Source organism: Peromyscus leucopus, chromosome 16_21 (assembly GCF_004664715.2).
Source record: "Peromyscus leucopus breed LL Stock chromosome 16_21, UCI_PerLeu_2.1, whole genome shotgun sequence".
NCBI lineage: Eukaryota > Metazoa > Chordata > Mammalia > Rodentia > Cricetidae > Peromyscus > Peromyscus leucopus.
The window spans coordinates 57,915,325-57,936,844 of NC_051084.1; the positions used below are offsets into that span (position 1 = coordinate 57,915,325).

At 41.0% G+C, this 21,520-nt stretch overlaps 1 protein-coding gene across 5 annotated transcripts in view; it reads left to right on the forward strand.

Annotated features, from left to right (window-relative positions):
- The first annotated feature begins 16,218 nt into the window (after nucleotides 1-16,218).
- Col19a1 (collagen type XIX alpha 1 chain) overlaps nucleotides 16,219-21,520 on the forward strand; it is a 329,361-nt gene continuing 324,059 nt past the window's right edge. For 2 of the 5 annotated variants that reach the window (XM_037199720.1, XM_037199721.1), the window contains exon 1: nucleotides 16,631-18,354. In XM_037199720.1, coding sequence (XP_037055615.1) covers nucleotides 18,238-18,354 — 117 coding nt within the window. In that variant the 5' untranslated portion in view covers nucleotides 16,631-18,237. Of the gene's footprint in view, nucleotides 16,591-16,630; nucleotides 18,355-21,520 lie in introns of those variants that run through there. The other 3 variants (XM_037199722.1, XM_037199719.1, XM_037199723.1) reach the window with 2 other exon arrangements.

Sequence of the window (21,520 nt, forward strand, 5' to 3'; positions counted from 1 at the left end):
TCCAGTTCAAACAGCATCTCATGCAATGACAGACCACTGCTGATGCCTCCAACAGATCAAGCGATCAAAGTCTCACCTATTCAGGCCTATCCATTCCCTCAGCTTGTATAGTTCATGTTTTCATTATTTGGCTGTTTGCCTATGATCAACTTGTTCAACATTCTTGCTCATATAATCTCCTTTTTGCTATTAGACTCGGAGTACTGCATGATCTGATAGATTATATTTTTTAGCTTTTTTTCATTAAGAGATCATTGCGTCTTATGCACATATGTATTGAGAAAAAAAAAAACAAAAAAAAAAAACAAAAATATGCATGAGAGACTATTATGTATATTTTTAAATTTATATTAGTTATTAGACATAATTTACTTTTGCAAAACAGCTCAGTAAAGTTTGAATGTCTTACTTACCTTCTTTTGTGCTATTAAACACATATCGATATTCCATTCTTTTTTGCATATGTATAATTTATGTACATATAATGATACAGATATCTTTAAATTTTTTTTAATTACACTTGGAGCTAGAGAAATGGCTCTGTGGTTACAAGCCCTCGTTGCTTTCCCAGAGGACCCACAGGTGGCTTCACAAGCACCCGTAACTCCAGCTCTGACACCTTGGCCTCTGCACCTGCACTCATGTGCACACACCCGCATGCAGACCCATCTCAACACACAGCTCAAACTAATAAAAATAAATCTTTAAGATGTCTAACGACATTTATTTGTTTATGTGTGTGCTGAGGGTGTGGGTGCACTGAAGTGCAGCACGTGTGTGGAGGTCAGGAGACAACTTGAAGGAGTCACTTTCCCCCTTCAACCAGGTGAGTCCTCGAGACAGAACGCAGGCTCTCAGGCGTGGCAGCAAGTGGCTTTCCTAGCTCAGTCATTCTGGCAGCCCCAAATACATGTATCTCAAACTAAAATAATCTATTGCGTTTTGATTCAGTCAGTCACAGCCTATGTGATTTTACTTACTTATTATCCTTTTTGTTATTGTCCTTCCTCTGTTTCTGAATTTTTGTTTTGTCAACTAGGATCATTGTATCTGCAAAATATACCTTAAATAGATTCTGTGAGTGTGTACTGGGCTGAGAAATACCTTATTTTTTGTTTAGAGATGTTTTTGTTTTACTTAGTTTTTATTTGTGTGTTTGTATGTCTGTTGCGTATGTGTGTGCAGGTGGCTGTGAAGGCTAGGAGGGGGTGTTAGATCTCTTGGAGCTGGAGCTTTATGCAGGCGATTATGGGGGGTGGGCACACTCCATCCTCTGGAAGAGTAACTGAATTTTCCCAAGGGCCTGTCCTGAGAAAATTCTTCCCAGGGTCCTGGGGAAGATGCTACTTCTGGCATGGGGTTATCTGAGGGAAAAGAAACTATGTAAACCATACTCTTTCATTTGTGGAAAGGAATCTATACACACCATGCTCTTTCACCCTTTTACTCTATTTCTCTAAGACAAAATTCTATCTAAATAACTTCAACTCCGTCCTCACATTCAGCTCCTCTCTGTATCTACTTGGCCTGTCATAGTCCTAACTAAGCTACTATGCTTTCGACCTCATCTTCATTCTCTGTTCCTTTGTCCTCCATCTTTTCTTCCTTGCTCTTTTCCCCTGCTCCAAGAAACTCTGCTCCTTCTCTTGTCCCTGGCCACAGGCTCTGCCTGGACCAGGAAATCTGCTCCAGTCTTTACTGCACCTAGTTATACAAGAAGTCCTATTGTCCTGAGTCAATAGCTCTGAGATGCTACTAGGCCTGAAAGGCAAGGGATGGTCTGAGTTTCATTTGCACAAGAAACAAAGCTATGCATCTACAGCCCACCTGTCTCCTAGGCCTTGCAGGGGTGTTACCTAGTTAATCAGCAGAAGGTCTGAGAAGCTTAACTGTTTGCCATATGGCCTAGTAGTATATGGGCATGCAAGAATTTCATAGCAAAAGACAACTGATATATCTTAATAAGCTAAATAATACCAAATATTCCTTGATAAATGGCTTCCGCTTGAAGGACTCCTTGGTTGGTCAAGGTATAGCTTATTATATACAGCTGAATCTCTATAATATAGTCTTGTGGCCTGCTGCAAAAGAACAACAAGCTCTCTTAACAGCTTAGCCATCTCTCCAGCCCCTGAAATATTATTGTTCTGTCTTTGGCTTTCAGACCATTTTGGCAGGAGGTGGTGATCTGAAATTCTACGGAAGTTATTTATTTCAAATACTTTCATTTTTTCTATTACATTGCTGTTTGGATCACATCATTTATATTAAGAATCATACAATCAAAACTAGTTGCCCATTTGAAATTCTGACTTTCCCCAACCCCTATATGCTTTTAATCTTGTGGTTTTACTTGTGATTGTTTCTTTGGCTTGTATTCTTGAGTTTCTACTTTGATATCTTTCATCAGAACAGGCTGGCCTCGAACTCACAGAGATCCGATTGCCTCTGCCTCTCAAATGCTGGGATTTAAGGGGTGCGCTATCACCATGGCTTTCATCAGACTTGGAAAAACATGAGCCACATTGTCTTCATCCATGTTATTGATTTATTTTCCACTTCCTCTTCTTTGGAAACTCTAATTACTCACAAGTGGTACATTTCATTTTTTTCTCAGATTACTTTATCTTAATCAGTTCTCACCAGTTTTACCAGTATTTCCTTCTACTGCATGTAATTTTTTTTATTAATTTCACTTATTCTTTCACTTTCTATCAGTGTGTGTGTGTGTGTGTGTGTGTGTGTGTGTGTGTGTACTTGTAAAGTTTTCATTTGAGCATAGTTTATGTAATTCAATTTCTGCTAAGAAGTACTTCATCTGTTTCAGGGTTTTATGTCCATAGTTACTTTAACTTCGTGATTTTCAATCCTAGGCTCTTCCAATACCATACCTCTGACCACTCTTTCTGGAACTGAACAATACAAACTTCCTACTTTGTTGTTTATTGTCTATCAGATAGTTGTCTTATTTCACAAACAACACTGCTCTGATTTTGCCACTTGAAGCATCATCATAAAATGCTGATCTATCCTTAAAATTTAATTGAAAGTAAAAAGTTTATACAAAATTATCTGTATGTTCTTTCCTAATTTTATAATGCCACTTTTGGGGCTGTTTTGTAATATCCCTAATATTAGGCTTTATCCTGGATGCTGTAGGGACACTTTATCTAAATTTAGTATTCAAGGCAGTGCAATTTAGAATAAAGCTTAATGGTACCTCTGTGTCCCCTTTGTGGCTCTCTTTGTGTTCAATAAGCACTGCTTGAATGAATAAATGAGTTCTTTGGTTAATTGGTTTGGAAATTCAGACAAAGAAACCAAACTCATATCCCTTCTGGTGAAGGGCTAATAGGAAATGGCAATTGGCTGAATTTAGAGATTAAGAAGCATGAAGGAGATAAGGAAAAGACAATTACTATGCTCTGTGGAGCAATTAATATATATTTTATAGTTTTCTGAGTTATTCCATATTAATTATTTGAAGAAATCTTTACAGATCATCTGTATGTAGGCATTTAGAGTAAGATTAAGTTGCTTACTTGAAAGTATCAAAAGTTGACCTCGAACCCAGCTCTCTCTGGTGCTACAGCTTATAGCCATCTATCTATGATGCCTAACATTCTGGACATTAAGACTAGAAAAAAATGTGTCTTGGTTGATGCTTAGAATGCTGTAGCCCTATCTATATTTTTATGTCACATACCTATGGCATAAATAATATTTGTTACTAGAGATTTAATTGTCATTCCTTGGTGCTGTGTCTCTGCTGGAAGAAAACATCTACTCTTTTGCACAAATCCTAACTGCCAAGGAGCACACAATATAAAAGGTTGTGTGTAATTTGTGCTAAGGCTAGTTTCTTCATTTGCTAGGAATACATTTTAAAATGTAAATATCCATATTACATGTGCATAGCTAAATAGTACATACTTGAGAAAGAGTGTTTTTCCTTCCCATAGCGGATAAGTCAGGCACCCTTTCATGTGTCTAGCACCTAAATACATCAAGATTTCCAGGACTGGAAAAAGTGTTCCTGCTTCTCCTTTGAATGACACCTCAATTGAGTGAATATTATTATATCCTTTGCCAAAAACAAAATTCTAAAAAAAAAAAAATCAAGGAAATCTTATTTTATATATACAACCCCAAAATCCCAAGGATTAGAGTGAAAAGGGCTGGAAAGAATTTACCAGGATAAACAGACCAAAGTGAACATTTCTTCTTTATCATCAGCTGGATTTCTGCAGGAGACTACTCTTTGGCGACTGGCCACCACACAGTCCTCTGGTTCGCATACCTTCTCTCAAGGCCTTTGCTTGTTTCAGCAGTTGCTGCCATCGCTGCTGCTTCTTGCATCCATCAGGCACCTTCCCAACTGAGGACTTTCACTCTAGCTTACCCTTTTGCCTACCACACTCTCCTCCTCCTCCAGCTATCTCTGCACTTTGGTGCCCTTCCTCTCTCAGGTTTCACTCAAACGTTGCTCTTCCTGGGAGGTCTCCTGGAAATCCTTCATAAAAGAGAAACTAGCTCTGCCCTGGCTCAGCCTGAGAAGCTCTGTGCCATTCCTGCTCATCTTTTTCTGTTGCACATGTCACTTTCTGACACAATAAATATCATTCCTTTATTTCTGCAGTACTCTCCACCTTGTCCCTTGGTATATAAACTTCACCAAGGCAGGAAGTTAATTTTTTTCAGTTCTGTATCTCTAAGGCTACAACAGAGCTTGGCACATGGCAGCACTCCATAAATATGTGTTGTAGAAGTCCATGTTGAATGCACACTAAGAAAGCATTTGTGGAGGATTTTAGATCGTCTGAGCCATTTGGAGGTAACTGCTCACAAAACTTGAATTTAGTCTTACAGAGCATTGGCCCATGGGGACACTGCCATGTGTTTATTTAACCTAGAAGATCATTCTGCCACTTTGTAATCGGTTAGTCTAATATTGATAAAAGACTTGGAGTTATCTCTCTCTAAAAGAACTTTTCCATCACTGTTTATGTTGGGATCATGTAATCCTGTCTATTCCATTAATAGCTATTTCAAAATAAAAATTGAAAATATTTTTTGAATTGGGGTTTAGGTATGATACGTGTGTGTGTGTGTGTGTGTGTGTGTGTGTGTGTGTGTGTGTGTGTGTGATGTATCATCGTATATAGAAAGTTCTGTAATATTTGAACCTTTTCAGCGATTATTTGATGAAAAGACATTTTATTTTCTCTTGTGCCTCCAATTAAAACAGTAAGTCAAATGCTTCAACCTTGTAAATGACCAAGGTATTAACCAAAGCCAGCTGCAAATTGTAAATGCCCCTCTTTTAATAAGAGGCCAGCTTGGGCATGTGTTCTCCTTGGTATTGCATAGCATTTGATCTCTTTTGTCCATGCCCTCCAAATTCTTTATAGTACACAATCTTTCTTTATGGGGATTCCTTAAGCCCAACAGTACATTCAACATTCTCTGAGGAAAGTACACACAACTTGCATTCTAAAAGGCCATTCTTTTTACACTGAATGTGGTAACACAATCTGGAGTTGAGGTATTGGTTTCATTGTAAAAAGTGTCTACAGTGATGATTAAGTCATTTAGATGGGGGTCAATGTAACACCATGAAGAAACTGGACAACAGCGTTAAAGACTATGGTATTACCTTAGATATGCATCAAGCAGGTGTTAGAATAGGAGACTCAGCTTGGCTTAGAAGACAGTCATGCTTGCAAGCATCCGGGGAGTTATTTTAGAACCGTAAGACACACAACCCAGTAGCATGAATACGAAGGAGTGATAATGCCTGGAGATAAAGGCGGCACACTGACAATATTTGCAGACACTTGGAGTCCCAGAACAACCACCAGGGTTCCGGCTGATCCATAGCTACTTATATCCCACATCTGGTTCTTGGAAACAAGTCCTAAATCTAAAGGTAAGTAGAGTAGGCCCTTCTGCCTTTTGACATGTTGTTAGTAAGTTGCGTGCTTTAAATATTGGGCTCTTATGTGGGCATCTGTATCTTTTGTCCTATTATAACATTCATAAAGCTTCCTTTCATTCTTCGAAGAGTCCCTGTTTGGAAAAAATAATTCTCTGCCCACTCTCTTTAAACCCTTCTGTGTGTAATCAAGTGAAAAGCATCTTTGTCACAGAAGCAGGATCATCTCAGATTTTTTTTTTAACTGCAGACCACACCCTTGGAATGACACACTGAGAAGGGAGACATAGAAATCTGTACACTTGGCAAACTTTTGATCATTTAAAAAAAAAAAAAACAACCCTTTCTGTTTTGTTTGTAAATAATCTCAAAATCATATTTCCATGTCTACATATAAACTATTTTAAAAATAAAAACAATTTTTACTTTACCTTGTTTATATGAACCCTGTTGGGATCTCGATGTTAAAAAAATACATCCCAAATACTAATTTTTCATAACTGGCTTATTTTCATCTTTTCTTAAAATAAACTCAGCCTCTCATACATTCTGGGATTATTGAATAAATGAAGACATGTTAGGAAAATGACCTCCCCCCCCCACCCCGCAATGGTTGCACTAACTGTTTAGGAGGTCTGGGTTTTGTGCAGGGCAGAACAAGAACAGTAACAGAGGTGCCGGGCTGTCTGGAAGCTGAGCTCTTCAGGACCCAACCAAGTACTAAAACGTACCTCAATAGTATTTTGCCAAGTCTTATGCAATCAACTTTATTTTTAAAAAATCCCCAAATACTGGATTAGTATGTTATTTTAAAGTTGATTTATTTCTCTAAGCCCATAAAACACAAAGCTTAATTTTCTCTTTCATTTCTGTATAACTGCAAGAGTCTCTGTGCTGATAATTATGATTCATGAACAGCAAAAGGGCTCACTGCTTAAGATCTTTTTCTGGAATCCTCTTCCACTTCTCCCACAGTCTCCTTCTCTTACTTTCATTTGTCCAGTGTGATTAGAAAAAAGAATCATTTTGGGCTATTGCAGCTTCAGTTGAAGTTCAGGGACCAAGAAGAGCTATTAATAGCCTCCCTTCTGTGGGAAAAAAATCTGGTTCCCTTGCAGACCTCACTCATTCATTCTGGTTAATATTGGAGAGGTTCCTGTGATTCCTGTTCATCCTTCCTCCCCTGAACCCACCCACTCCCAATGTGCTAATGAACCTCTTAGAAGCACTCTGTACCTCCCTTTGGTACTCTAATGCAAATTGAAACACCTGAGCTATCTATCATTTGTACTTAGATGTTTTATCCTTCACTCATTTTACTAAAGGCGGAACATTTAAAAAATAGCTTTCTATTTATTTTTTTGTTGATTGAAATGCTCTCTGATGAATGGATAAAGATGTGGTATGTTTTCACAATGGAACATTATTCAGCTGTTAAAAACTGAAATTATGAAATTTGCATGTCAATGGATGGAACCAGAAAAATACTGAATAAGGTAATCCAGACCTAGAAAGACAAATATAGTATGTATTCATTTATATGTGGATGCTAGCTGTTAAATCTTTAATAAGAAATCTGTACATCTACAGAGGTTGGGTATAGGGTAAGGGACTATGAAGGAGGCATGGTTCTCCCTAGGAAGGAGAAATAAAATAGTTATGGATGGATTGGGGTGGGTGGGATGGGAGGATCAAATGGAGAGAGGGAGGAAAGAGGGATCATATAGGAACCTAATATGTTAGAAGATTCCTAAATTATATGAACATATGAAGGAAATCTAAATGAAATACAGCAGAGACAGAGCCTCAACCAGTCATCTCTCATCACCAAATGAAGCCTCCAGTTTGAGTGATAGGTTACCTCTAATTGAGTTGTTGGCCAAAGGGGCCCATGGGAACCCTCAAACAACCCAGGCTATTGTCAGGCTATTGGTTGCTCTCCACAAATTGAGAGCAAAGTACTGATGCAGACAATATTTGCACAGCTAATTGAACATGAAGAAATTGAGCTGGTGATCACCTAGAGCCTTCATCACTACTGGCTAGTGTTCATGATACTGGAAAGCACTCTGCATGCTACCAGGGGAGAAAGGCAATCACCATCCCAGCTACAAACCCTGTGGTCTACAATGGTGACCTGCTGGCTGGATGCATTGATGCAATAATCACACAAAGCTTGTGGAAGTAACCAACCACTATCTGGTTAGATTTAAGTTCCATTTCATGAGACAGAACTCATTCTGGGTGGAAAAGAACCTGAGACTAGGTAGTCTAGGAGCCTAGGGGGAAAACCTAGCATTACTGTTCTGCTAAAGGCAGATAGTAATAAATTGACTCCTAACAGTGTTCTGCAACACTCATATATCAGTGTCTTTCTCAGCAACCATCAGAGAAGCTTTCTCCTGCAGCAGATGGAAACAAATACAGAGACCTACAGATGAACAATGTGCAGAGAGTAGAGACCTTAAAACACCCAGTCCTAAATGGGTTGTCTCCATCAAATCCCTTCCTTCAGGTCTCTGGGAACTTTGCAGAAAAAGAGATAGAAAGACTTTAAGAGTCAATGGGGATAGAAGACTCCAAGGAAAGGAGGCCTCTTAGATAGGGAAGTGGACACAAGTCTCCATCCCTAATTTAGAAGCTATCTCCAATTGATAATCTCTCACAAAAGAAAAATTAGTTTTTTCCTTGGGTCTCAACCGGTAGTGAAACCACTCTTAAGGCCAGAACCCATGCCCAGCAGTAGATAGTCAACACAGATTCAGTTGAATTTTTGGAAGTTCTTTGTCTCATAATGTTGTGTCAGGGCATTTTAGAAAATACCTTACAGGTCTTTTGTGTATGCATTATTGTTTCCTGTTTTGTGTTCTTATGGGATTTTTGTGTGGCAGAACATGTGTTTCTCTGCATCTACATGTGTTTCTTGTGATTTTTTTTCTTTGGCTTTTTCTTATGTTCCTAAGTTTAAATGTCAGCTTCATAGTCTTCTACTATGTCTCTGTGATCTCTTGGGCCAGGTTACCTTGTTAGAAGAGAGGCCCTTTATCCCAAAAGAACAATCTTTCTTTCACCCAACTCTCATCAGACCTTCACCAGTCACTGTACTACCAGGAGGTTGTAGAAAACTCCAGAGGTAAAGAGATCATAAGTCATGATTAGAGGGATGTTTTCAACAGGGCTTACCGCTTTCCAGCCATGAAGTACTGTTTCATCACCTAAAACCAACACAGCCAACTGTCCAGGGACTGAAAACTCGAAAACCCTAAGCAAAAACAAACCTTTCTCTCTCATTAACTTCATTTTATTGGGAATGCATTACAGCAGCAGAGATTATGAATACACTGGACAAACAGCAGAAATCTCATGATTCTGGAGGTTGAGATGCCCAAGATTAAGGCATAAGTAGATTTGATGCAAAAGTTCTGCTTTCTTCTAGATAGCTGTTTTCTTGATGTGTACTCAGATGATGGAAGGGCCAAGGGTCTCTTCAAGCTTTTTTTTTTTTTTTTTTTTTTTTTTTTTTAAATAAGAGTACTAATGTTCATGAGGACTCTACTATCATGATGTGACCTATCATAGGTCCTAACTTCTTGTACCACCTCTATAAGAGTTAGAATTTCGGCATGAAGTGGGGGGGTCACTCACATTCAGACTGTAATTTTTCTGCTTCGGCTGGCAGCAGGCTCCTGAAGCCGTCCACATCTCCAGGGCTGGAGTGATGACAATGCAGCAGACGTAGTTTAACAGTGACCACGCTCGAGGTACGATGGCAAGGAGGGGATCTGCCAGGCAGTTAGTGAAATAAAGCCTTTGAAAAGGAGTGGGTTTAGGAAATTTCACTGTGGCTATCTGAAGTACTAAAACCTGCAATGGATGAGGCTTTCATTTAGAATAAAACAGATCGAGGCCTGGTGTAGTGATGCCTGCCTTTAATTCCAGCACTGGTAGGTGGGTTTCTATGAGTTCCAGGTACATAGTGAGATAATTCTTGTCTCAAACAACAGCAGTAGCAACAACAAAGATGGAGGGGTGTGTGTTTGTGGATAAAACAGATCTATGCAGAAAAAGAAAAAAAAACGTGGTTTTTTGCGAACACTTGAAGTAATATGTATAGATTTATAAAAATCTCATTATTATACTCATGTGTAAATTTATAAAATCTCATTATTTTTCATTTGTTGCATGACCTCTCATGATTACTTGAAAGGGGCTCTTATAAACACAAAAGTTTATATTTCAGATAGGTAAAAAGAGGGCTTATGGTAACATTATTTGACAGCAAGAATGTTCTTGAATATTAGAAAGATAGGTAATTCTGTCATCAGTGACGGAAAGCAGAGTCTAGTCAAATTTTCCTACTTTGTCTTAATGCCTTAGCTGAGTACTCAGCTGGGAGAGGCTCTTTGCCTCGTTTGCTGTCTTATAATTCTCATTCTTTATTGGAAGTTGCTAAAGCACATTGCAGCACAGCATCCGAATAAATAAAATAACTTTAGCTCCAATTCACACCATTCCCAGTTTTCCACTCCTTGAGATGACTTGCTGGCTCAGGGTGGAGCTCCGTTTGCAGCCTTCTCACCTAGCATGTACAGAGCCCTGGCTCCAGTGCCTAGCACCACAGCAAACAGATTTCGGTGGTGCCTGACAGTGATTCTGGCTCTAAAGTGGCGACATTAGCACCAGAAATCCAAGATCATCATCACCTACATGCTACATAGCCTGAGCTACCTGTGAAATAAAATCAATGCATTTTAGGCAGGACTGCATTATTTACTTCATGTGTTTTCTTTTTTGTAACATTTAGGGAGGATCCGGCTGTACGTGTGTCAGGGCTTGTGGGTCTCCGCTTCTCTTGACTGCCCGTCAGTCCATGCCCCTGACAGTTGTAGCACTGAGAGGCAAAAAGTCACTCCAACAAGGTCTGATGGAAGCTGCCGAAGACAAGGTCCTACATCCTAGTGAAGACGACACGGGGCTGTGGAACGAGACAGGCGTGCTCGAAAATCCTCCCTCTGCCTCTGATTCGTTCACAGCCCAAGGTCTGCACCCTCAGAGCAGGACAATGGGGCCACTTCACATTCTAAAGGGCAAAGTACTTAAAGCACTTAGCATCGTGTACAGTACTTGATGAGCTCTCTAGAAACACAATTTTGATTTTATGATGTTTCTTGATCAAGCTAAATAAGTTCTGAATGAAAAAACCAGTGCCCCTCTAATGGACTTGCAGTGAGAATAATCACAACTTTGTGGCCATAAACCTAGAATAATATATAAATAGACTAATTGCTGATGATGGGCCAACATTGAATTATTATTGAAATTATTTTGTTGGTGGGATGAGTTGCTTTAGAATGTTCAGGAATCATGACAAAGTTCAAATAGAGATTATTTTATCCTTTAAGAGTAGTAAGAAATTAAATGCTATATTCTCATTTTCATATTGGAAATTAATTTTGAATTAGGAAAAAGTGAAGAGTATACACAATGACATTTTAAACTAGTGACAATGTTGTCTTGATGTATTGCTGTCCGCACAATCCCAGTACTCTAGAGGACTTTTTTAAGGTAAGAGTACTCTGTCCAGTGATTTTTTTATCAGTGGAGTAATATAATTTCCTCAGCTAGAAGGCAAAAAAAAAATGAGCCTATCATTTTTTCATATACTCAATCCATACTTGTCATTAAAAATTGTGTGTCCTTGGTTATTTGACCTCAACCAGACAAACAGGTACAGAAATGTGGGAGAAGCCAGGCAGAGGAGCATGTTGAGGAATAATATTTTAAGGTATGTTTACTTTTTTTTATGTTGCATTTGTTTAACTCTATGAAGCTGTGTTACTGTGCCTGTCTAAAACACATGATGGTCTAATAAAGATCTGAATGGCCAATAGCAAGGCAGGAGAAAGGATAGGCAGGGCTGGCAGGCAGAGAATATATAGAAGGAGAAACCTGGAAGGAGAGGATGGAGCTAGCAGCCAGAGAAGGAGGAGGTCTCCAGGGGCCAGCCACCCAGCTACACAGCCAACAAGCCACCGAGTAAGACTAAGATTTACAGAAGTAGGTGAACAGGAAAAGCCCAGAGGCAAAAAGTAGATGGGATAATTTAAGGAAAGCAGACAAGAAACAAGCCAAGCTAAGGCTGGGCATTCATAATTAACAATCAACCTCCATGTGTGATTTATTTGGGAGCTGGGTGGAGGCCCCCCAAAAGAGTAAAAAATATAACAGGAACGCAGATTGTCACTGAAGCAGCATGCACTGTACACAGTGCTGTACAGAGGGAGGGGAGGGTGCGTGGAGGACAGCAGGAAGGGAGTCATGCTAACCTCGACACCTAAATAATCCTTGACTGATTGGCAGAATTTCAATGGCTCTTTCCCAGCTCGAGGCAGCAGCAGGAGTAAGCAATAGACATGCTCTGCTGTGGTTACGAGTCACCGAATCTGATCGTGATGAAAATGTACATCAAGGGAACAGATCAGAGTCGACTGGGGTGATACAGTTTTTCCCTTGAATTCCAGGGGAAAGGGTTTAAATCAGCGGGGAACGAGAAGCTTCATGTTCTCATCACGAGAGACACGCACCCTTGCCCTCTGTTGATGCTTTCGGTAAACATGTATAAATGAAATGATAAGCTTATAATTTCACAAATTATGAAGTACAATGTCCTTCCCAGAATGAAATCATGCAATAATTTGGAAGTGTAATTACTTAGATCAACAAACAAATGGCTGTATTTCATCTACTAAAATTTTAAGATCTTGATGGTTCACAAGAGAACACGGTCTTCTCTGATGTGTCGTCTGTTATAACTCCTTTGTTTAGGATGTTTTGCATATTCTCTTAGTGTTAAATTAAACATGTGAGCGTGTGTGTTCTGAACAAATGTCAAACACCAAGAAGTAGGGCTACATTAAACCTACCTCTGGATTTAAAAACCTTTTGAAATATATATGTTAAATGATTTGACGGCTTGATTAATACCTGCTTCCTACTGAATTCACTAGGCCCAGTTTAAATAAATCAAGTTACATATTAATTTATATCTGAAATACTCTTATTTGATTTTTTAAAAAGTACTGACAAAGCTAATTTCTTGACTCCCTTAAGATGATAGCTTTATCAACACACAGAACAACACACACGGTTGTGCTTATTACATTTTTATTATAGTAGGGTTGCATGTGCACTGAGAAACTTTATATGTTACAGATAAGCAAAAGAAAGAAAATCCCTATAATCCTCAGCCCCAAAATAGCTAGAGTAACTGTTTTATAGGAATCTACAATGCAATCGACACCTGCCCCACCCTGCTTTTTTCTTTTCATTTAAATGCATGTGGCTAAGTTGCCCTTTAGCAAGCCTAAACTATTTTATACTTCTAGAGTTGTTGAGAATGATCTTTGCTTCTGCCAACATCACAAACAATCACTAATATTTAATCCCGGCAAAAGAGGCGAAAGAAAAACAACTTAAATGAATGTGTATTTTTTCTAATGCTAATTAAGTTAAATATTTCATCATGAGTTTATTGAATATATATTTCAGAGTAATTTGTCTCAGTGTTTTGTTTTTGGTTTTGTTTTTTTTCCTGGTGGCTATATTTTTCTGCCCGGACTTGTCACTCTGTCTTCTTAAATTGCTTTTGAGAACTTAACTCGTGCCACTAAACTGTCCCCATGAGTAGGCCAGTCATTTGTCTTTTATCATATTTCCTTTCAGTGTCACTGATCCCAGGACGAAGGAACCAAGAGAAAGATGCAGCTGTGATCCCCTCCTCCAGTCCCTTGTAAACCGAGTACACGTCATGAGCTATATAGTGTCTTCCAGGAAAGGAAGCACATGGAAAGGCGAACCATGGGATATTAATTTCTCTGGGACAAGAAGTTTTCAGAAACAGTGGCAAAACCGGGCTTTAAAATGACTAGATGCCTAGCCTGCTTTGGATAATCTGTGAGAATTTAGAACTGATATGAATAAAAACAGCATACTGTAATACTGGCCTAGAATTACACAGGCCAGTATGCATTGCATCAAGGGCAAGTCAGATTCGGCAATTACAGTTAACAGTAAGTTCTGTTCATCCACTGTGGACGCATTGAAGTATTTCCATGGGACATGTAGGAAAGTCATCTATGGCTGTGCCCCGAAAAGTCAATAAAGAATGAACACTTTCATGTTTTGGTAACTAAGAAATTAGCTGGGGGCAAGGATGGAATTCTTTCTTCTTGGAAGAATTGGAAACTATGAAGGAGAAAAGTAAAGAAATAACAAAAGAGAAGAGATGTGGCATTGCTGGGTGTCCAGATGCAGGGAATGGGAGAAACTGAAGGAATTCAGAAGGGAGGCTTAAAAGAAACACATTGGATAAATTTAATATACCCAGATTATCAAGATAGGTTGCAATGTCCACCATAAAGTGTTCAGCTCATGTAAGTGGAGCATATATACAGATATGAATCCTTTAAAATGCTTCAAAAGGAACTGTCTCTCCCGTGCCACAGATAGTGAGCTGTGAGGTATACATGTTGAAAGTAGTTTTGCTTTTAAATTTTAAGCAAAAATTTAAAGGGTGGGGAGATGGAAGGAGAGAGAGAGATCGAGCTAGATGTTGAGTTGCTGTGGGAATTTAGCCATTTAAAATTCCTCAGTGATTTTGGGATACTTTCCCCCCAGCAGTGGCTTCAGAATCAAGGGGACCATGTATAGGTGTATTTGACTTAAATAAATAGGTGTTTGGTTTAATGGTCTTTCTATCTGAAGTCACTTTAAAATTCAACAAAAAGAATTTGATAAAATCTCAAAACTTATGGACATAAAACAGTCTAGATTCAAACCATTTCCTGAAGTAAAATGAGAGGGGGAGGGGGAGAGGGAGAGGGAGGGAGGGGGAGGGGAGGGGAGGGAGAGAGAGGAGAGAGAGAGAGAGAGAGAGAGAGAGAGAGAGAGAGAGAGAGAGAGAGAGAGAGAGAGAGAGAACTCTCGCAGGTGTGTCTAGGAACACAGCTGGGCCAATTTTAAAGTTCTTTATTGGTTTCTGAAGGTGTTCAAACTTTTGTTGGTTCAATGTTATATGTAACAAAAAGAGAATTGTAACAGAAACAAAACTGTATTTAGCTAATTCATAAACACTTTAAAGGTTATGAAATTATTGAGCCAATGGAGTCAAAAATCACGGACTTCTTGCCATATAGCTTAAAAGTTTTCTCTTAAAGAGTATAATATCATGAGTATAATTTAAAAAATAAATAAATAAATAAATTTAAAAAAAAAAGAGTATCAATAGGATGCAAATACCTGAATTTAGTAGTCTGTAAAGCCTGGGCAGAAAAAGAATATGAAGTGTAATTGACAAATGAGAAAACCAGTGAAATAAGGATCCTTGAGCAAATGGAAAGGTTCACCAGGCACCCAGGAAAGGCTCGTGAATCATGTCTTTAAATGGGCACCAGAGCCGTTCCACTCATGTGATAGCTGCCCTTGGCCTCTTTCCACAGTCAACCAAAAATCGGTGACGGAAATCACATGAGGTGCAAACGCATCAGATGGCTTGAAATCCCGACGGGAAAAGTGGTTCGTGGCACTCTGAGAACTCTCAAACTCCAAGTGTTTTCTTTGGGATGACAGGTAGGTTTAACAACCACAGCCAGTTGATGCTGTAATTGTCTCCCTCTGATAAGGTGAAAATGAGCTATCTTAAAACTTTTTTCTGAGCATTTTTAAAAAATCTTTGCTACCTTGATTTTTATGTATTCCTTGGTTTGTGAACTCAGTGTGTGAAGCTTATGTCTACGGCTCTGAGGTAACACTTTCCTGAATTCCATCATTATGGATCGACAATACATCTTTTATCTACAACTGTGGCAACACACAACTAAAAAAAAAAAAAAAACATTAAATATTCTCTATTCCTTGGCTTAATCTTCCAAATTCTAGACTTTAAAAAGTCACATACACTTTATGTATATAAATATTTGTATGTATCTACTATGAATGGATACAGATCTGAAAATACACATACACTGACTGTCTATTTGCTGCTATACGTACTCCCTCCACATGCTGAAAGAGATCTCAAAGAATTAAAAGACTAGTATTTGCAACATCACTCCATTGAAGGACAATATATTTAACAGTCTCAACACACCTTTATGCAGACACAAACCTGCATGCAGGATGATGATTAGAACTCAAGCTGACTCGATTAACTTTAAATAAACTCCAGACATGGAAATGAAAAATAAAATATACACGATACCCTTTTTTTATTTTTAGCTCAACTGTTAAAAAGCCAATTATCTACCTGTGAATGTGTGCCACACATTGTACTTTGAGGACACTTCTTCATAGTCAGAGGTGAGAAAAGGTCTGCCTCCAACTGTCACTGCCTCTGAGATTGCTATTAAAACAGAAACCTGAACGACAGAATCCCCGGCTCTGTGTGATCAAGGAAAATCTGGGCACGAGTTGGCTGAGGACTGTCTTGCGGAGTCCTCCGTGCTCACCGAGTGGGAGGGTCACACTGGAGGGACGAATAAGGGCAGAGATGCGTCCCGCTTCCACTCGCTGGGAGCTGGCGCGGGCCACTCCGCGGTGGTGCGGCAGCCCTGTCCGGACTCCACCGCGCCTCCCAGGGGCTCCGACAGCAACCCAAGGTAAGCTGTGCGGCTCTACCACCGGCCGTTTTGCTTGATGTCGCCCACACAAGCCCGGTCTCTGTCATCTGCTGTGTTTCTGGTCATTTGCCTGCATCTGCTTTTTAAGAAAATGTCAAAAACGGTCCTGCACGTGTGCACGTGTATTTCGGGGGTACATCTGCCCACCTGCGGTTGCGCATTCCCACGCAGAGCCGAGGGGGACCGAGTGCATTTTGGCCAGACCAGGCCACTTTGATACGCTACCTATAATGTGGCTCGTGTTTGCGCGTCCAGGTCACGCGGGCTCGCGCGTTCCACTTAGGTTCTCGGTGGGTTTTCGGGGTGGGTTTGGGAAGCAGAAGTGTGAGCGATGCTGATGCGGGTGGGACGGACCCCGAAGAAGGTTCCACAGGGTAAACGCACGGAGCAAGCTACGAATTCTGCGGGGCTGTGGGCTGGGGCTGGGATGCTGTGCCGGGGAGAGGCGAAAGCCAGGACGCGCAAGCTCAGACGCCCGAGTCCCCCGCCACGGAGTTACCCACTTCGACCCCCGCGGGGGTCCCCGAGAGCCCGCTTGGGCTGGCCGGGGCGCGCGGATCTGGGACTGGTTCCCAAGTGGCGGGCCCTGTGCCTCCTCCAGCCCGCAGAGTGCGCAGCGCGTCCGGCCGGAGCGCAGCCGCCGTCCCCGCCGTCCTCGCTGCCACGGCCGCCGCGGGGACGTCAGGGTCCCGGCGCAAGGGGACGCCGCCCCGCCTCTGCCCGCGGCGGCCCTCAGCTCTGCGGGAATCCGGCCGGCGCCGCAGCCACCGCGGCCGGCCGGGAGGAGGGAGGCGGCGCGCACCGGCCGGCCGGGGAGAAGTTTGTTGGCCCGGAACCAAGCGCGCCACCGCGCAAGCCAGCTCCTTTGAAGCAGGCGGGCAATGAAGCTTAACCTTACCCCAGCGAGGTCTTGGAGGGCTCTGGAGCCGGTCGAGTGGGTGCGCAGGTTACCCACAGGGACTCCACTGCGTGGGAGGCGAGGGGGGTGAACGCGTGGTAGTGGGTCTCGGGGGACAGTGGACTCGGCAGTAGAAAGGATCGGACCCAGCTGCTGAAAATGTGTACTTTTAATAGAACCATCCAGGAACTGCGACAGTGGGTGATGTGAGACCTAGCTCGAGGCTGGGAAATGGAAGGGTAACAGAAATAAATTGTGCTGCCTCCTCCCACCCCATCACCAATTCAGAGACTACTTAACTTCCAACCTCTCCTTGGAGAGGAGGGCTGAGGAGCAAAAAGATGTGAGGGTGGTAGAGGCGCTTTAGAGAAATTTACATCTGCCCGCTCCTCACCCCCAAGAAAGCGAGCTAGTGAAAGCAACACTCCCGCACAAACCAAGGCCTAGGGTTTGTTCTCTGAGAGAAGGGAAAGAAGGCTGGCTCGATAAGGGTGGCCTTCAGGTTCTCCTGAGAAGGCCAGCAAAGCTGCAGGGCCCTTTCTAAGTAGAGAGCTCTTCACCAGGCGCCTGCAAAGGAGCAGCTGGGACGTCTACGTGTTTTCATGGCGCAAACTGTAATTTCCCAGTCCTGAGACAAACGGACAGGATTCGCTGAGGGATAATTGTTCAGGGCACAAAAGAGGAGGTAGCCACCGGGGTTAGAAAACTCATTCTCCCTCCAGGAGAAAATGTTGGAAGTGACTGCCAGGTGCTTTCATGTGGTTTTGACCAGGATGATTTCTGCCCGTGTCCTGAAAAAAGAAATTCGTGATAATAGAGCAGGGAGAACGGCTCCATATGGACAGGTAAGAGAAGTGCCAAACGGAAGGGAAGAAAGCCGCGTGCAATTATGTTTGTATCTGAATCATTGTTATCCCCAAATCCTTCCCCAACAGATGGGAGTCCACGGTATTCTTCAAAAATGGAAACTTTCCATCTATTTTTCTGGTCCTGCAGTTTGGTCTCTTTTGCTGAAATCTCAGTTCGTTTTTTTTTTTTTTTCCCCTGAGGCAGCAGAAATGGGCAGTAGGTTCTAAGCATGTGATTCTAGAGATAGAAGACATGGACAGGAACTATAGGAATGCGACTCATAGCGTCGTATGTGGAGATCCAAATGAAGCATGAAAAGCAAGCAGGGGTGAAAAGAAGGGGATAATAGATACACTAACACATAGCCTTGAAGGGATACTTCCGGGTGGGAAATGGAATGAATGGGCTGAGTTCAATTACTCCAGGCAGGCTTTGCTGAGAACTTGTGTCTCAAAGAGGCTTCTGCTTAGACAGGCTTAGCAGAGGAGAGCAAGCAGGGAAGACAGAAGGAACAGCCTATAGGAAGGCTTCAGGTGTCAAGGGCTGAGCACAAGGTGAAGTGAAGTCTGGGATGAGGAGAGCTGATCACACCTGCCAAGAAGACTGGAGAGGGAGGCTGAGAAGCTGGGGGCACTGGATGCTGCTGTTGTGTGGACCAATAGCAAGACAAGCAGGTGAGGAAGTTGCATCTTGAAGTTAACAGGAAGATGGTGATTGTAGACCAGCAGGCCTATCTTATTCGTATGTAGACTGTGAATTGGAAATGCCCCTCCCATGTGTAAGAAATCAAAGGCAACCATGCAATGTTAAGAGTTTCATATCAGCAAGCCAACAGAGCCATTCAGACGAAAGAGAAACCAGAAAAGGTGGATGAGTTGAGATAGTATACAAATCTATCAATATGACATTCTGTCAGAGGCAGGGATGTGTCTACAGAAAACAGAACCAGAGCTTGTAATCAGAAAACAGTGTGGGTCAGCTGCAGTTGTTGAGATGGAGGGTATCTGCAGAGTTATTGCAGACAGCTGTCATTGAGAGAGGCATGTCAATGAGGCAAACTCACTGTCAGGAAGGGAGAAAGCCACTTCGGTATGTTCAAATAGAATCTGAGGGTGGATATCTTCAGGGAAGTGGACATTGTTTTTGAAACGAAAGGAGAGATCCTATGGAACTTTGAAGCATTTAAACGAAATTGGTCAGTGGTACAAATGTTAGCCTACACACAGAAGATGGCTTTCAAACTGCAAATGAAAGGTGGAATAAGAGTACCCAGATGGCGAGAGGACTGGAATGGAAAGATACTTCTGAAAAAAGAATAAGCAAATAAGTAAATACATAAATAATGTATGTTTATTAAAAGCACCATCAAGGCCTGCAGTTACAGTTCAGAGGTAGTATACTTACTACGTACAAAGCCCTTATTTAGATCCCCAGCACACACCCCAAAAACATGGGCAAAAGCGTGTATTTGGGGTATTGCTTATAGTTTGATGGAACAGTTTGGAAAGCAGTAGAGTAGGGGAGATGAGACTCCTTGATTGTTCCTGAGTCTTAAGTCCCTTGCTTCGTAGTACACAATGAAATGCCGCTGGAGATGGAAACGAGAGCCCTAACATGATCGGGCCAGTTTCAGAAGTAGAATTCTTAGCCAGGACTTCCCACACTTTGCTGTAATCTGGTACTCCACTGGTGTGGATGGTCACTAGTTTGAAGCTGTCCCGGAATACCTAGCAAAGCCTTGTCAGGAGAGAGAGGGAGAAGGGATTAATTTTAAGCAGTTGGGAAATAGAAACTAGGGAAACAAGAGTGGAGGAAAAGGGTCTAGCCGTAGCTGTTGCAAGAACTAGAAAAGAGTTTTAGTTGAATCTGTTGTAACTTTCAGGACTAGAAATGACACCAAAGTGAATGAACAGTTTTTGTGGAGAGAGTGTGCATGGTTTCAAAAGACACGCTTTGCAAGGATTTGACAGGCTTCTCTCCAGGTCTGAAGTACCTAGGGCGTGAAGAAGACATTGAAGATTGTTTTGGAACTTAATGCGTTCCTACTCTGGTGGTATTTGTAACTAAAACATAAAGGTGAAGAGATTTCTGTGTGGTTTTTAGGAGGATAGAAACCTTGCTCAAGTTGTGGGAGATTTCTGTGCACTTATTTCAATTTCATGAGTAAAATAAATGATGAAATTATAAAATAACTACACATCTATACCAAAAAATATTGTATCTGATTATTAGCTTTGGGGTTTAGCTCTGTATTATGTCTTTTCTGCTGGCTTTTTTTTTTCTTTCCATGAAAGTTAGATTCTCAAAACTGACGAAAGAACAGATGTGTGGCACCTGCTGTTTTGCTTATTTACACAATGCCTCACTTCATAACAGCATAACGAGGTTTTCCTGCTTGAGTTATGTATGGACATACTGGAGAATAGTCAAGAAAGTTTGATTTAAAAATCAATCATCTACCCTATCATTTAGCATTCCCTCTGTAAAGAATGCTCTGGAAATGTGGCTTCTTGCAGACATATGACAGGTCAAACATATTCTTTCTTTTTCCAACAACAAATCCTTTATTGGAACAAATGAAATCTCTAACAAGAATGATTTTTTTTAAAAGAACAAATTAGATACACACATTTTAAGGACTTCTGGGATTTGAAACTTTGTCTAATTCATTTCCTCATCTTTCCAACTTACTTGTTTGAAAGTTGAGATGTGTTACTTTTAATGTGATAACCTCCAAAAAATGAATCAGCATCCTTTCCCATTATCTCCTTTCTCTTTTAATGTGTATTCTTTTCATAATTTTTGTTTGTTTGTTTATTTGTTTTGCTTTGTTTTTATTTTGGTGACAGCTCTGTTGACCCACCCCTCATGTAATACATAACTTCAAAGATGCACCATGATCACATAAAATGTAAAATGGCAAAGCAGTAAAAACACTCATATTTATTCTGATTGACTCTTCCTTTTGGTGACAGGCTTCTGTACAATTTCATCTAGTAAAACCACCATCATTCCATCCACTGGTTCGTCCACTTATCCATCATTCCATCCACAGGTCCATTGTTCTGTCTTTTCAGATTTCCTGTCCTTTTGTTTTTTCTTAAAAAACTAAGTGTGTGCTTATTTTGTTCTCCTGGACCACAGTGACATCAGGCACTTATT